Source organism: Mya arenaria, chromosome 11 (genome assembly GCF_026914265.1).
Source record: "Mya arenaria isolate MELC-2E11 chromosome 11, ASM2691426v1".
NCBI lineage: Eukaryota > Metazoa > Mollusca > Bivalvia > Myida > Myidae > Mya > Mya arenaria.
This window is the reverse complement of record NC_069132.1, coordinates 16,588,686-16,606,494: the sequence shown is the minus strand read 5'-3', so window position 1 is coordinate 16,606,494 and position 17,809 is coordinate 16,588,686. Positions and strand designations below refer to the sequence as shown.

Here is a 17,809-nt window from a genome sequence, read left to right as displayed (position 1 = left end):
CAACAGATTATTGACCTGATTATCATCATAATAACTGTGAGTTGCTTGTCATTTAAAATGACATTGACTTGAAAATATTCAAGAAGATTTATGCGAACATTGATTAACACTGCTTTGCATGCAATATGGTTAGTGTTTATAAACAGGTTGTTTTACATTGAAAAATATCAGTACTCCATTTCTTTGTTGCAGACCTCACTCAAAGTGACACTCTTATTCAAAATCAATACAAACACATGTACAACAAACATAATTTGTGAGTGATAATGCACCAGTCAATTGTAACCACAGCCCCCCCTGGTCCGGGGGTATACCGGGGATAGCCGGGGAAATGGGTCGTGTTTTTACCTTCCAGGTGGCCCCGCAGTGCCGGGTGTATGCGGTGGTTTTGTATTCGCCAAATATAGCGAGGAATGGGCCTTACCTAGGGTCCCTGTGGTGCGGGGGCATTTGGCGGGAGTTTTACCAGCAGTTCGTCCCCCAGGGCAGGGATTTTCCCTGGGCTTGGCTGGACCAAAAGTCAAAGTTCCCGCTACTCCCAGGACAGGGGGGGGGGGGGGGGGGTCGTGGTTACAATTGACTGGTGCATAAACCTTAACTACTTAATAAATAATGCGTTTATGGAAAATATTGATTACTCATAACAAGATTGTAACCATGTATTTAATAGCAGAAAACATAATTTTTTTAAATGATTGGTGAGATTTACTGTGAACCACTATCATCTCATAAGGTAGAAATGCCTTGTTTTCTGCACATTTCTTTCCAATTAAACTCGTTATCATAAGAACCATTGTTTTTGACAATTATTCATCCTTTTTGACATAAATAAATAATTGTATAAATTGTGGTACATCTTATTTGGGAGTAAGGTTGCATCTTTAATGTATTGCCTGAGAAGGCTACATGTAGGTATTGCTTTTGGCGTTGATGGCAGGGTCAGCTTCATATATTGTGCCAATAATAAGTTTACCTTGTTATCATATCATGATGAATCTTGGTGGCAGTGTTCATGGTCACAATATAAATGACATCTTGTGTCGACAATAAGTTAATCTAGTTTATCTAGGTACCTAATCATGATGAAACTTGGTGGCAGTGTTAACAGTCACAATATCAAGCTCAAGTTTGATAGTGAGAAGAATCACTTAAGAAACATAACAGATATACTCTTAATAAACATTGCATTACTGTTGGTTCATTTCTTGTGAAGACAATGTCTTGAAACTTGTAGACTTTTTAGCCCACCTGAGCACAAAGAGCTCAAGGTGAGCTATTGTGATCGCCCTGTGTCCATCGTTGTCCGTCGTCTACAATTTGACTGTTAACACTAGAGGTCACAATTTGGGCACTATCTTAATGAAACTTGGTCAGAATGTTTCCCTCAATAAAGTCTTGGATGAGTTTGATATTGGGTCATCTGGGGTTAAAAACTAGGTCACCAGGCCATATTAAAGGAAAAGCTTGTTAACACTATAGAGGTCACATTTATGACTGTATCATCAGGAAACTTGGTCAGAATGTTAATATTAATAATCTTTAAGTCAAGTTTAAATCTGGGTCATGTGTGGTCAAAAACCAGGTCACCAGGTCAAATCATAGGAAAAAGCTTGTTAGCGCCCTAGAGGTCACATTTATGACTTTATGTTCATGAAACTAAGTCTGAATGTTTATATTAATTAGTCTAGGCCAAGTTCGAATCTGGGTCATGTGCGGTCAAAAACTAGGTCACCAGGTCAAATTAAAGGAAAAGCTTGTCAACACTCTAGAGGTCACATTTATAAAGGTTTCTTTATGAAAGTTAGTCAGAATGTTTACATTAACCCTTTAGCACATAGACAAGTGGCCAGATTACACCTCCCAGTCAATAGCCAACTTACTGATAAGCAGTCCTTATCTGTATAGGTACTTTTCTGGATATTTGAAAATGAGAAAATGAATACAGCAGTATGACCTTAAAATCAATGTTACTCCAAATAATTGTGTCCAAATCTTTTTTATGTGAATACATTTTTTATAGATAATTAAATTATCTAATAAATGGTGTCAATGATGAAACATTAAATTATTTTATTTCGGCTGTGAATGTATTTTCAAGATGGAATTGTAACATTTCTTTGAAATGTCATAATTGCATTAAATCAAAGGGTAATAAAATGCTGGGATCAATCTAAATTTTATTACCCCTATCATAAAAAAGACCCATCTGGATTAAAAAGCCGACAATTTATGTTCTTGTGTATAATACACAGAAATATGTCAGGAATATCCGGTGTCATCCAGCTGAGAGATCCAGTCCAAGGTGTCTGTTTAACTTTATTACCCCCTCATAAAATTGTTTACAAAAAAGAAAGCCGATAAATGATTTTCCGGTATGAATAAAAAGATCTAGATCAAACAAAACGCTTGCACATGACCTATTTTACAGCCAAAACTATGATGGACATTATATCAGCTTCACAGAAAATTTACCCATCATTTTCTCATTTACTTGTTGTTTCTGTTGTTTGTAAACAAAATATTACCTTTAAGTAAATATAATCTCAATTGATTTTAATGGTAAACTGAACTGACGTAATATATTTAATGATTTACGCATCAATGAATTTGGGGGAAATTCCATACAGTACTCAGCTCGTGGTCTTATTACGTCACAATGGGATATCACACCTGCGATTGGGAGTATAAACACCTTCTCAATTTAGCAGACGATATTTTCAAGGGAAAATCAATACACAAAAGGTTAAACTTTAATTTTATAAACATCCGGGATATTGTTTACAAAAAGAAAGATGCAAAATTGAAATATTGAAATGACCCTATTGAAATATGCGGGCTATGCGTTTACATCCAGTAATGGATACGGTCGGCCAGATGCGTATACATCTGCTAATGAGCTATGTCGGCCTATCTCGTATACATGCGCTAAAGGGTTAATTATCTCTAAGTCAAGTTAAAAACTGGGTCATGTGCGGTCAAAAACTAAGTCATAAGGTCAAATCATAGAAAAAGCTGGTTAGCACTCTAGAGGTCACATTTATGACTGTATGATCGGGAATCTTGGTCAGAATGTTTACATTGATTACCTCTAGGCCATGTTTGAATCTGGGTCAAGTGCAGTCAAAAACTAGGTCACCAGGTCAAATTTAAGAAAAAGCTTGTTAACACTCTAGAGGTCACATTTATACATGTTTCTTTATGAAAGTTGGTCAGAATGTTTATATTAGTAATCTCTAAGTCAAGTTCAAATCTAGGTTAATTGTGGTCAAAAACTAGGTCATTAGGTCAAATCATAGGAAAAACTTGTTAGCAATCTAGAGGTGACAATTATGACTGTATGTTCATGAAACTTAGTCAGAAAATTTATATTGATTAGCTCTAGGCCAAGTTCGAATCTGGATCATATGCGGTCAAAAACTAGGTCACCAGGTCAAGTTTAAGGAAAAGCTTGTTAACACTCTAGAGGTCACATTTATACATGTTTCTTTATGAAAGTTGGTCAGAATGTTTATATTAATAATCTCTAAGTCAAGATTAAATCTGGGTCATGTGCGGTCAAAATCTAGGTCATTAGGTCAAATCATAGGAAAAGATTGTTAGCACTCTAGAGGTCACATTTATGACTGTATGTCCATGAAACTTAGTCAAAATGTTTATATTGATTAGCTCTAGGCCATGTTTGAATCTGGGTCATGTGCGGTCAAAAACTAGGTCACCAGGTCAAATAATAGGAAAAGTATTTCAACACTAGAGGCCACATTTATGACCATATGTTCATGGAACTTGATCAGAATGTTATTGTTGATGATCTTTATTGGATCAGGTGAGCGATTCAGGGCATTCAGGGCCCTTTTGTTTACAGACACACTGTAATGTCTACATCAACTTTGACTGTGAGATGAACACCAAATTAATGTACTTAAACAAAGTGTAGGTTTATGCAGACAATAACTTATGACTTTATTGTTCAATCATCTTGAAACTTGCTGACATTGCTTGTGGTCTTATTAATAAATGTCCAGGTAAAGTTTATGTGATAAGTGTTAAAACATGATAGAAATTTAGAAATATAATGATAAAAATAATAAGAAAATTATGTTGATTTTTAAATATATTGCCAGGAATAGGAATTATACCTTGGTTGCTCTGGACCATGCACTATGATTGACAGATACTTTCCTATGGTTTTATAAAACAAATGTTGTGGCAGAATTTGTCAACATTGCAGGGAAAGTTTTCAACAAGGATTTTTTACCTGTTTACTGTAGGTTAGGCCACACCAAATTGATATTTCGTTCCGCGGATTTACCGCTCCTATTTTTTTGAAAAAGTAAAAAAGAAATTTTTTATTTTTTTTGTGCGCCCGCACCTCCATTTTGATGCAAGCAGATTTTTTTCAGGTAATAATTTATTAAATAGCTAAAAATAATGAAGTATAATTTTTCTACGCTAGTTTTCGTGTTTTTGTAAAGGGAAGTTACCGATGCGTAGTGTTTTTATACTGCATCGATCGGTTTAGCTTGGGTTTCAATAAATTCAATCAAAATAGCAGCTTCCGGTATAAACAATGTGGCTCGAAGTTTGGAAATTAAATCTTATTTCTGACAATAAATATGTTTTGAGCCTGCTTGAAGTCATTGTTGATCGTCTCATGCACTAAAAGATAATTATTTAAAGCAATCATTATGCAATAAAGCATGTGTATCTGAGACTGGTAGCGATTATATTGCGTAATTAGTGACTCGTTTTGAATGGAAATCAGAATGATCAACTTAGTACTATTTTATTCAAGTCATAATACAAGGGACCAAAATTTTACCTCGTTATGACGATGCTGAAGATGAAAGGTCTACTTAACTGGAACATAAGTCATTGTTTGGTCCAAATTGATGTATCAAGCTCATTTTTGATCAAATTCTGACAAAACAACAGTTTTGAACAAATATCTTTTCACAAAAAGCGATATAAACACTGGTCTGGATATACTTCAACATAAGTATGCCTAAGTTTATCACCTTATTTTTTGTTTTTATTTGCAGCATAAGCCGGGATTGTAATGCACTTGTCAATTGTAACCACTGCCTCGCCCACCCCTCGCCCTTGTTCCAGGGATATACCGGGGACAGCAGAGGCAATGGGCTGTGTTTTACCTTTTGGGTGGCCCCGCAGTGCCAAGTGAATGTGGTTTTGTCTTCATATTGAAAATAGTCGGGAATGGGCCTCACATAGGTATTCGGAGTTGCGGGGCCATCTGGCAGGGATTTTACCAGCAGTACATGTCCCTGCAGGTCGGGTATTTTACCCGGGTTTTGAGAGACCGGAAGTCAAAGTCCCCGCTATTCCGGACTTGAGGGGGGGGGGGGGGGGGGCTGGTGCATAAAAACATCTAAATAACCAAAAAAAGTACTCTGAAAAATACCCTTGTTCTTTTTGTTTTTTAATAAGCATATGTCATTGCATTTCCTGTGATAATAAAAACAAAATTTAGTTTATGTTATATGGAGTCTGATGTTTGATGATGCCTGTGTAAGTGATCATTTTTTACAAATCCAAAATCAATCCAAGTTATGTCTAAATACAGTTGCATATGATGTTAAACTGATTCAGGTAGATTTATGTAAGTCGTTTCAAACTTTTTAAATTATTATGAATGATCGTCGTATTAAAGTACGTTTTAATCATATAAGAAATTAGATTTATCCATATAATGTTTGTACTAAACATGGATGAATAAATAGTATGTATTCTGACATGTCCATTAGAGGTTCAGTTCAAGATGGCATTAAAATGGGTTTAAGGGCAATTATTTTGAACAATCGTTCTTATTTATATTGAATGTAAGGAAAAATATATTTTTCGCTCTTCGCTCACTTCGGTTTTTATGAGTAAGAAGAGTTTATTAAAGGACTTTATTGCATCCTGTAATTTATTTCTTTAATCATAATTAAACACAAATACACAGACAAAACAGATCGGGCATCAAGTGGAAATTTCCTATAATCATAACGTAACTTGATAAGTGTGTTTATGCTGGGTCTAGTTTCATTGTTAAATATGTTGTCCAAGTATTAAACAGCACAGTTTTGCCTCTTTTACATTTAAATACATAGGTGGTTTATTTATCTTTTTGATTGAGTATGGTTATTTGACATTATTCTCAGTTTACTTCAAAGTTTTGATCTTTTTAATTAAGATTTGTATTATATTTGGTTAGACTACAATGGGTGATGCAAACAGTATGAATATAATTGTGTAATTCTATATTTCTGAATAAATTTTGCAATTTGATTCTTTCAAATAACATTCTAATTACTAAATATCAACTATATGCAGCCTGATAACATTGAAAGAATTTGAACAGATATTTTTGTGTTTCTGCACAGAAATTTCATTATGTTTTGGACTTAAATGGCATTCAAATGTGCACCATGTATGCAACTTGTGATTAATTTAGGCAGAATCTTAAAGCTCCTGAGTGTTTATATCCTTAAATTAAGTGACACACCATTCTAGTTTTTAACCATTGCCGAGATAAACAGTAAAGAAAGTCTAAATAACACTGCATTACTAATCTACAAGTATTGTGTTATGCTCATAAAGGCTCGTTTTCTTGTTATTTAATACTCCTTGGCAGTTTATGTTTTGCTAATCAGATAATCACCTTGCCAGGATAAAGCAGACAATGTTAAGGACCTAATCCACTTGAATATGTTAAACCAGTTTCAGTTTGGGAATTATACCACTTGTACAAAAGTGTAAAACTTGTCTCAGTCATAGACAAGTGTTAAACCTGTCTCAGTCATAGACAAGTGTTAAACCTGTCTCAGTCATAGAAAAGTGTAATACCTGGCTCAGTCATAGACAAGTGTTAAACCAGTTTCAGTTTGGGAATTATACCACTTGTACAAAAGTGTAAAACTTGTCTCAGTCATAGACAAGTGTTAAACCTGTCTCAGTCATAGAAAAGTGTAATACCTGGCTCAGTCATAGACAAGTGTTTAACCTGTCTCAGTCATAGACAAGTGTTTAACCTGTCTCAGTCATAGACAAGTGTTTAACCTGTCTCAGTCATAGACAAGTGTTTAACCTGTCTCAGTCATAGACAAGTGTTTAACCTGTCTCAGTCATAGACAAGTGTTAAACCTGTCTCAGTCATAGACAAGTGTTAAACCTGTCTCAGTCATAGACAAGTGCTAAACCTGGCTCAGTCATAGACAAGTGTTAAACCTGTCTCAGTCATAGACAAGTGTTTAACCTGTCTCAGTCATAGACAAGTGTTAAACCTGTCTCAGTCATAGACAATTGTTAAACCTGTCTCAGTCATAGACAAGTGTTAAACCTGTCTCAGTCATAGAAAAGTGTTAAACCTGTCTCAGTCATAGAAAAGTGTAATACCTGGCTCAGTCATAGACAAGTGTTTAACCTGTCTCAGTCATAGACAAGTGTTTAACCTGTCTCAGTCATAGAAAAGTGTAATACCTGGCTCAGTCATAGACAAGTGTTAAACCTGTCTCAGTCATAGACAAGTGTTAAACCTGTCTCAGTCATAGAAAAGTGTAATACCTGGCTCAGTCATAGACAAGTGTTTAACCTGTCTCAGTCATAGACAAGTGTTTAACCTGTCTCAGTCATAGACAAGTGTTTAACCTGTCTCAGACAAGTGTTTAACCTGTCTCAGTCATAGAAAAGTGTAATACCTGGCTCAGTCATAGACAAGTGTTAAACCTGGCTCAGTCATAGACAAGTGTTAAACCTGGCTCAGTCATAGACAAGTGTTTAACCTGTTTCAGTCATAGAGAAGTGTTAAACCTGGCTCAGTCATAGACAAGTGTTAAACCTGGCTCAGTCATAGACAATTGTTAAACCTGGCTCAGTCATAGACAAGTGTTAAACCTGTCTCGGTCATAGACAAGTGTTAAAGCTGGCTTAGTCATAGACAAGTGTTAAAACTGTCTCAGTCATAGACACATGTTTAATCTGTAGACAAGTGTTATAACTGTCTTAGTCATAGACAAGTGTTAAACCTGTCTTAGTCACTGACAAGTGTTAAAACTGTCTCAGTCATAGACAAGTGTTTAACCTGTCTCAGTCATAGACAAGTCTTTAACCTGTCTCAGACAAGTGTTTAACCTGTCTCAGTCATAGAAAAGTGTAATACCTGGCTCAGTCATAGACAAGTGTTAAACCTGTCTCAGTCATAGACAAGTGTTTAACCTGTCTCAGTCATAGAAAAGTGTAATACCTGGCTCAGTCATAGACAAGTGTTAAACCTGGCTCAGTCATAGACAAGTGTTTAACCTGTCTCATTCATAGAGAGGTGTTAAACCTGACTCAGTCATAGACAAGTGTTTAACCTATCTCAGTCATAGACAAGTGTTTAACCTGTCTCAGTCATAGAAAAGTGTTTAACCTGTCTCAGTCATAGACAAGTGTTTAACCTGTCTCAGTCATAGAAAAGTGGAATACCTGGCTCAGTCATAGACAACTGTTAATCCTGTCTTAGTCATAGACAACTGTTAAAACTGTTTAGTCATAGACAAGTGTTATAACCTGCCTCAGTCATAGACAAGTGTTAAACCTGTCTCAGTCATAGAAAAGTGGAATACCTGGCTCAGTCATAGACAACTGTTAATCCTGTCTTAGTCATAGACAACTGTTAAAACTGTTTAGTCATAGACAAGTGTTATAACCTGCCTCAGTCATAGACAAGTGCTAAACCTGTCTCAGTCATAGACAAATGTTATAACCTGCCTCAGTCATAGACAAGTGCTAAACCTGTTCAGTCATAGACAACTGTTAATCCTGTCTTAGTCATAGTGAAGTGTTATAATAAGTTTGTGCGGCATAGCATTTCACCTTACACAATATGCATGATATAAAAGGAAATTATTTTGTGAAACTCAAATGAAATCTTCTCTTTATTATAAATGTACATGTTAACATGAGATTTTTGTTTCAGTCTAGACTATTGAAAACATAAAGTCTGGATGAATTTGAAGTTTTTTTTATTGTAATAATTATGTCTCCCCCTCTCTGGGGGAGACATATTGTTTTTGCCCTGTCCGTCAGTCCGGTAGTCCGTCAGTCCATCAGTCCGTCCGTACGTCACACTTCGTTTCCGATCGATAACTGGAAAACCGCATGACCTAGGATCACCAAACTTGGTAGGGAGGTTGGTCGTGAGGTGTAGAGGATCCCTATTGTTTTTGGGGTCACTAGGTCAAAGGTCAAGGTCGCGGCGACCCCCAATATAAAAAACATTTCTGCTCAAAATCTTGAGAACGGTTTGACCTAGGTTCACCAAACTTGGTAGGGAGGTTGGTCATGAGGTGTAGAAGATCCCTATTGTCTTTGGGGTCACTAGGTCAAAGGTCAAGGTCGCGGCGACCCCCAATGTAAAAAACATTTCCGCTCAATATCTTGAGAATGGTTTGACCTAGGTTCACCAAACTTGGTAGGGAGGTTGATCATGAGGTTTAGAAAACTCCTATATTTTGGGGGGTCACAAGGTCAAAGGTCAACGTCGCTGTGACCTCTAATGTAAAAAAATATTTCCGTGCAATATCAGGAGAATGCTTTGATCTAGGTTCACCAAACTTTGAAGTGAGGTTGGTCATGATGTCTAGATGATCCCAATTGTTTTGGGGGTAACAAGGTCAATAGTCAAGGTCGTGGTGACCTTCCATGTAAAAATCATTTGCGTGTAATATCTTTATGTCTCCCCCATTCATGGGGAGACATATTGTTTTTGCCCTGTCCGTCAGTCAGTCCATCAGTCTGTCAGTCAGTCAGTCAGTACGTCACACTTCGTTTCCGCCCAATAACTATAGAACTCTTAGACCAAGGAACTTCATACTTGGTATGCTAGTTGGTCATGACTAGTAGATGACCCCTATTGAATTTGGGGTCACTAAGTCAAAGATCAGGGTCAACGTGACCTTGAGGTGAAGAAATGGTTTCCACTCAATAACTTAAGATCCTTTGGGTCCAGGAACTTCATACTTGGTATGCTAGTTGTTCATGACTATTAGATGACTCCTATTGGTTTTGAGATCAAAAGGTCAAAGGTCAAGGTTACCTTCAGGTAAAAAATGTTATGTTGGCAGTGACCTTAAGCTTAAAAATGGTTTCTGCTCAATAACTAAAGAAAGCTTGTACCCAGGAACTTCATAGTTGTTCATGACTAGTAGATGACTCCTATTGATTTTGAGATCAGTAGGTCAATGGTCAAGGTCACCGTGACCTTGAGGTGAAGAAACTGTTTCCGCTCAATAACTAGAGAACGCTTGCAACCAGGAATTTCATACTTGGTATGCTAGTTGGTCATGACTAGAAGATGACCCATATTGATTTTGAGATCACTAGGTCAAAGGTCAAGGTTGCCATGACCTTGAAGTGAAGAAAAAGTTTCCGCTCAATAACTAAAGATCCTTTGGTTTCAGGAACTTCATACTTGGTAAGCTAGTTGTTCATGACTAGAAGATGACCCCTATTGATTTTCAGATCAAAAGGTCAAAGGTCAAGGTTACCTTCAGGTAAAAAATGATACGTTGGCGGTGACCTTAAGCTTAAAAATGGTTTCTGCTCAATAACTTAAGAACGCTTGTACCCAGGAACTTCATTCTTGGTACGCTAGTCGGTCATGACTAGTAGATGACCCCTATTGATTTTGAGATCAGTAGGTCAAAGGTCAAGGTTGCCATGACCTTGAGTTGAAGAAATGGTTACCGCTCAGTAACTAAAGAACACTTGCACCCAAGAACTTAATACTTGGTATGCAAGTTGGTTATGTAGATGATCCCTATTGATGTTGTGATCAGTAGGTAAAAGGTCATGGTCACGATGACTGTGAGCTGAAAAATGGTTTCCGATCAATAATTGAATAACGCTTGCGCCCAGGAACTTCATACAATGCAAACTTCGTTTACATTTTCCATGATTAATCAACAACACTTTCTTCTCTTCACTATTTAATATAATCGAATAAACCAAACTTCACTGTTGGTTTGTCTCCAGTCCAAAGTTACAAATTTCATGTCCATCATTTATTTTTTCTCAGCTACGACCACACAATAGGGGAGACAAGCGCTTTTTCAAAAAAGCAATCTCTAGTTCTAGTGGTGGTTTGAATGCCATTCAAAAAATTAATATTTTTAGGGGTTAAATAAGAGTAAAAATATAAATTATATTGTATGGCTGAAGGATCTAATCAACCTAGATCAACCTAGTTCAACTGATTTGAATATGAAGGCACATAGCACTGATTCACCTTAACTTGATGTTTTGATCACAATTCATCGTAATGAATAGACTCACTTGGTTTGCCAAATGCATTTTATGAATTAAACATATGTGAAAAATAAATAAAATGCCTCTATACTAGCCAGCAGGCAGGGCGTAGAATGCCTCTATACTGGCCAGCAGGCAGGGCGTAGAATGCATCTATACTGGCCAGCAGGCAGGGCATAGAATGCCTCTATACTGGCCAGCAGGCAGGGCATAGAATGCATCTATACTGGCCAGCAGGCAGGGCGTAGAATGCCTCTTTACTAGCCAGCAGGCAGGGCGCAGAATGCCTCTATACTGGCCAGCAGGCAGGGCGTAGAATGCCTCTATACTAGCCAGCAGGCAGGGGGTAGAATGCCAGGGCGTAAAATGCCTCTATACTAGGCAGCAGGTGGGGCGCAGAATGCCTCTATACTAGCCAGCAGGCAGTGCGCAGAATGCCTCTATACTAGCCAGCAGGCAGGGCATAGAATGCCTCTTTACAAGCCAGCAGGCAGGGCGCAGAATGCCTCTATAATGGCCAGCAGGCAGGGCGTAGAATGCCTCCATACTAGCCATCAAGCAGGGCGTAAAATGCCTCTATACTAGCCAGCAGGCAGGGCACAGAATGCCTCCATACTAGCCAGCAGGCAGGGCGTAAAATGCCTCTATACTGGCTAGCAGGTAGGGCGTAGAATGCCTCAATACTAGCCATCAAGCAGGGTGCAGAATGCCAGCAGGCAGGGCACAAAATGCCTCTATACTAGCCAGCAGACTGGGCGCAAAATGCCTCTATACTCGCCAGCAGGCAGGGCGAAGAATGCCTCTATACTAGCCAGCAGGCAGGGCATAGAATGCCTCTATACTGGCCAGCAGGCAGGGCGTAGAATGCCTCTATACTAGCCAGCTGGCAGGGCGCAGAATGCCTCTATACTAGCCAGCAGGCAGGGCGCAGAATGCCTCTATACTAGCCAGCAGTCAGGGCGCAGAATGCCTCTATACTAGCCAGCAGGCAGGGCGTAGAATGCTTCTATACTAGCCAGCAGGCAGGGCGCAGAATGCCTCTATACTAGCCAGCAGGCAGGGCGCAGAATGCCTCTATACTAGCCAGCAGGCAGGGCGTATAATGCATCCATACTAGCCAGCAGGCAGGGCGCAGAATACCTCTATACTAGCCAGCAGGTAGGGCGTAAAATGCCTCTATATTAGCCAGCAGGCAGGGCGCAGAATGCCTCTATACTAGCCAGCAGGCAGGGCGTAGAATGCCTCTGTACTGGCCAGTAGACAGGACATAGAATGCCTCTATACTAGTCATCGAGCAGGGTGCAGAATGCCAACAGTAAGGGCGTAAAATGCCTCTAGATTAGCCAGCAGGCAGGGCACAGAATGCCTCTATACTAGCCAGCAGGCAGGGTGTAAAATGCCTCTTTACTGGCCAGCAGGCAGTGCGTAGAATGCCTCTATACTAGCCAGCAGGCAGGGCATAGAATGCCTCTATACTGGCCAGCAGGCAGGGGTTAGAATGCCTCTATACTGGCCAGCAGACAGGTTATAGAATGCCTCTATACTAGCCAGCAGGCAGGGCGTAGAATGCCTCTATACTAGCCTGCAGGCAGGGCATAGAATGCCTCCATATTAGCCAGCAGGCAGGGCGTAAAATGCCTCTATACTAGCCAGCAGCAGACTGGGGTAGAATGCCTCTATACTGACCAGTAGACAGGGCATAGAATGCCTCTTTACTAGCCATCGAGCAGGGTGCAGAATGCCAGCAGGAAGGGCGTAAAATGACTACTAGCCAGCAGGCAGGGCGCAGAATGCCTCTATACTAGCCAGCAGGCAAGGGCATAAAAGAATTTGGCAGCTGTCTCATCAGAAGCAGCTTCTTAATGATTAATGTAAATCGTTCCAGTGATCTCCTTGATGGAGACATGAGCGTAAACACTGAACAAGAGTATGCCACTTCTTTGTTCAATGTTTCTTAATGTAATCCTAAATACTAGGGATGGCAATGAGTACCCGAGTACTCAATCCAGTACCAAATCACTACTCGAGTACTCGGAAAAAATCTATAAAAATCACCAAATACATGATTTACAGACAAAATATCTGATCTGGTTAGTTGCCAAGAGGACAATTTACGGTCCCTCTAATCCCCGCTGTGTACACAATTGACCTCAATCAATTAGTTGACAGTTGTTGTGATGGAAGCTAACGAGCGAAAGAGTATATTTGTAGAGTAAACAACTGAACCTTGTATTGAATTTCGTTCACTATTTTTATGTATGATATCAATTTTCGTTCATTGTAATTCTGATTGTTGTTCATTTCTGCAGTGCATACTTGTATAAAATGAAACGAATAAGACAAATTAAAAGCCTGAAACAACATTTGTTTTCTTTTTATATCATTTTTTGTTAAAATACATAATGAAAGTTTACTTTAAAGGTGAAAATGACCAATAATACGACCAACGCACAATATACGTCATTAACGATACATGTATACACAATCTTGTCTTTGCGAACACTTTTTCAATTTTTCCGAGTACCGGAGTACTCGATTGAACGATCGTCCAAGTACTCGAGTATTAATTTATTACTCGTTGCCATCCCTACTAAATACATTAATAAGAAAAGAAAAAACAATCATCATCTAAATACACAGCAATGATTTGCATGAAAATCATATCCATATAATTAAATTTCATCAGTTACATTATTCCTCGATCGGAAATGATTCAGGATTTTACAATGCATTGTAAGTGCAGCATTCATTAATGATTTATGGAGAGAACAAGTGTCCACTAGAAAAGGTCATACAAATTTGTAAATGAGATGTTTAAAAAAAACTTCAGTTTGCAACAGACATTTGTGGGAGAAAAATTGACATTATTTTTTATTATATGTAATGACCAAGTTTTTTTTGCATATAAAGAAAGCAGCCCTAGCCCTTTTAAGAGGGGAAAAATGCGAGATTTATTTCCGATTTACTGGGGGAAAAACATGATTTTTCCCAAAAAGGGGCAATTCACTTGATATCCTTAATTATGGTACAAAATATATTGTTCATTATGACAAAAAGTACTACATTCAACATCTCCATACATTTATCTAATTAATTTAAAATAAAGTGAATTGTCATTAAGTTGTTTGTCATCTTGCGTCTTCTTTGCATTCAACATATTAACCAGAGCCTTCCATTATCAGCGGCTTTAACTTCAAGTACCTGGCTTTTTTATCAACATTGACACACTCTATTTGATTTTAAATGATATTTTCAGAGAAACTTATTTATTGGAACTTTTTGTCAGGGGAGTGACTTTTGGGGCTGAGAAAGAAAAAAAAAAAAATATTGGTAATGTAACATGAAGTAGTCTTAGATGGATGTTGTTAAAAGAATGCTCGATTGATTCAAGTGCAAAAACTAATAATCGAGTGCTGTTGTATTCCATTAAAAAGGTTTCATGTGATTACCCGTATACTATCCATACTGCTAACATTGGAAAAGTAACCAGTGTTGCAATAAATAATAATGTTGTAAAATTTAAATGTTTGTTTACATTGTATATTGTGAGGCTCCTGGTTTTTTGGGGACATTGATTTAAAAAAAAAAAAAAATCAAGGAAAAAGGGTAAAACAATGAGGCAAGGGGAAGACGCTGCATATCAGTGTCTGTTATATAGGAATTAAATTGTGACAGTCTCTCATTGGTTCTGGCAGCCATTGACGAAGTAGAATATATATCATATTCACTGGGGTTTTCTTGTAATCTTGATCACTTATACCATATATAGACTGTCATTATATTAATAAATTCAATAGTTTTCTGGTTCTTAGTTTTCTCTACATATTCTTATTGGTTTGCGAAAAACAACAGGAACCAATCAATTTAATGTTTTTCTGGTTTGGTTCCTACTATTTGCATCAACACCTTCCCCTGACGCGATTTTAAATGGAACTGATCTATTGACATTTTAGTAATCAAAATAAATGGTCATATAATAAAACACTTTTTGACTAATGAGCCATTTACTATTATAATGTTATTAATTTATTTAAGTGATTTCATATTGGCCCAGTTATTTGTCTGAGGTTAGCTATATTTGCCTGAGCCTGAGGTATTTTATTAATTAACTATCATTTATGGTACAAAATTTTGGTTAAATTTTTTTATCTTTATTTTGTAAATCGTTTGCCAAAAGTTCAAAATTTTCACCTTTCTTCGGCTACCTTGGCGTTTTTCAAAAAGATAATTATCATAAAATCCACCAACAAGTTAAATACAACTGTAATATCAAATCGTACAAAGTGGTTGAAGTATTTAATAGGCTAGTAATTCCAAATAGGTTTAAACGAATCACTTTTTAAAAACAGTCTGAAAAAACGAAAACAAAATGGCTACCCTTTAAAATAGTTTCAAGCATACTTCTCATATAGGGCGAATTTCGACAGCCAATGAAAATGGTCCATCTTAAATCTTATATGGCGGAGTTTGGTCAATATTGGCTGAGTTTTGGCATAAATTGTCGTCAATTGTATTGGTACAGCGATTGTCTCCGTATCACTTAAAATACGTGATAGTTGATAAATAATATCTGATGTTCACCTGCAGAAAGTGATATTGACCTCAGCCTTACGAGGGGTCAATTTATCTTTTGCCAGTGAATATCAGATTATACTTAATGGATCACTAGTCAATGGTTTTATAATAACCGCTTCGTGTTATGACGTCATTGTTTATCTAAATATTGTGGTCTGATTGGATTGGTGGGACGTCATTTAACCAAAGGCTAAACCAATAACCAATAAGCTAACTAGTGCACTTGTTTGGATTGTCTCACACGCACATCTGCCTTCATACAGAATGAACACACAAATTTCATTGATAAATCGCGCAAAAAATACAAAAAAAAATACAATGTGGTTGTATTGTTTTTCTTAGATGGATTACCAGTTGACAATGATTATATGTATGAATACAATAATTGTACCAGTTGGTGATGTGAGCAATTTCTGCCAGAGTCACGTTGCAATAAGTGTAGTCTGTTACACATAATCTGACATTCCTAACATCATGTCCACTGTCTATTTGCAGGGTAAAGCGTTTGATTGGCTACCCATCAGAAGATTTGATTGGCCAGTCATTCTTCGCTTACCACCACGCCATCGACAGCAAAATGATGGACAAGGCTTTTAAAGATTGTAAGTAGTCTGTGTCAGTAAAGTATACTTTGAAGTGTTTAATGGTTAATATAATTTGTAATGTTTAATTAAATTCAGAGAATATATCTCCATGGTTTTTTGCTGCAATGTTGTTGATTTCTAATTGTAAGCAGTATCCATTTGCTTGTTTGTTTATTTTGTAAGAAAAAAACACTTAACAATACAATCAATTAGCTTTCTGCAGTGCAAAAATGTAATAATGAAGTAGACAATGTGCACGGTGCGTATCCATATCGGTACCCTCTTTGCGAAATCTACTGAAACGGTACCCTCTGCACATGCACCGGTCATTCTCTGCTGAAAACAAATCGGCAATGGACAACAATCCAGTTAATGTTCATTCTACTGATGAAAGGATGTATATGTCATGTGCAAAAGAAGTATACCACGGAGCACTAGAATGCTATAGCTATGTCTTTTTTTGTAATGTACCCATTTTTCAATTACTGCAACTCCACAATAAACTACACAATATCGATATGTCTTGCCTCGCCCACGGCCTCTGCATGTTCTGCGGGCTTATATGAACAACTGGTTTATGTACCCACCATACATATACATGTATTCATTTATATATCATATTCATACAAATTGCAATAATTTGTCAAAAATATATGTAAAATTCAATAATACACCATACTTTCAGTTTCACAACAGCACGGGTAACCTCTTTGCAATAATTATTGATCTTTAATATCACAGGTAACCTCTGTGTCATTTTTTTTCATAGTAGAGTCGCTTTGCAAGGAAATGACTGAATTACTTCCAGCAATTCTAACAAACTTAGAACACGCCGATAAACATGCTGAGTAATTGAAAAATGGGCACATTACAAAAAAAGACATAGCTATAACATTCTAGTGTTCCGTGGTATACTTCTTTTGCACATGACATACCTCCTTTCATCAGTAGAATGAACATTAACTGGATTGTTGTCCATTGCCGATTTTTTTTCAGCAGAGAATGACCGGTGCATGTGCAAAGAGGGTACCATTTCAGTAGATTTCGCAAAGAGAGTACCAATATGGATACGCACCGTGATGTGAATCCAATTAGGAAACAATCTGTGGCCAACCCCAGGGTGATAAAAAATAACCTTTCTTATTTGTATGGAGAGATCAACAAGTGTTTGTACTTGATGAACGATGTGGCTGTCTGAAACTCATACCATGTTATATTTATAAAGCTTTACTTAATCTCAATATAAGGAAAAAAGTGATAAAATAATTAAAATCAAAAATAATAAGTTTCACCAATATTTCAAAATGGATTTTTGTTTCTGATGCACAGGATTATCATGAAAATATTGATAATTCATAAAA

The 17,809-nt window shown here is 37.3% G+C and overlaps 1 protein-coding gene across 2 annotated transcripts in view; it reads left to right on the top strand.

Moving 5' to 3' along the window:
• The window catches only part of LOC128207715 (hypoxia-inducible factor 1-alpha-like), a 60,025-nt gene that overhangs the window by 21,402 nt on the left and 20,814 nt on the right, over window positions 1-17,809 (top strand). For both annotated transcript variants that reach the window (XM_052910808.1, XM_052910809.1), the window contains exon 6: window positions 16,360-16,466. In XM_052910808.1, coding sequence (XP_052766768.1) covers window positions 16,360-16,466 — 107 coding nt within the window. The remainder of the gene's footprint in view (window positions 1-16,359; window positions 16,467-17,809) is intronic.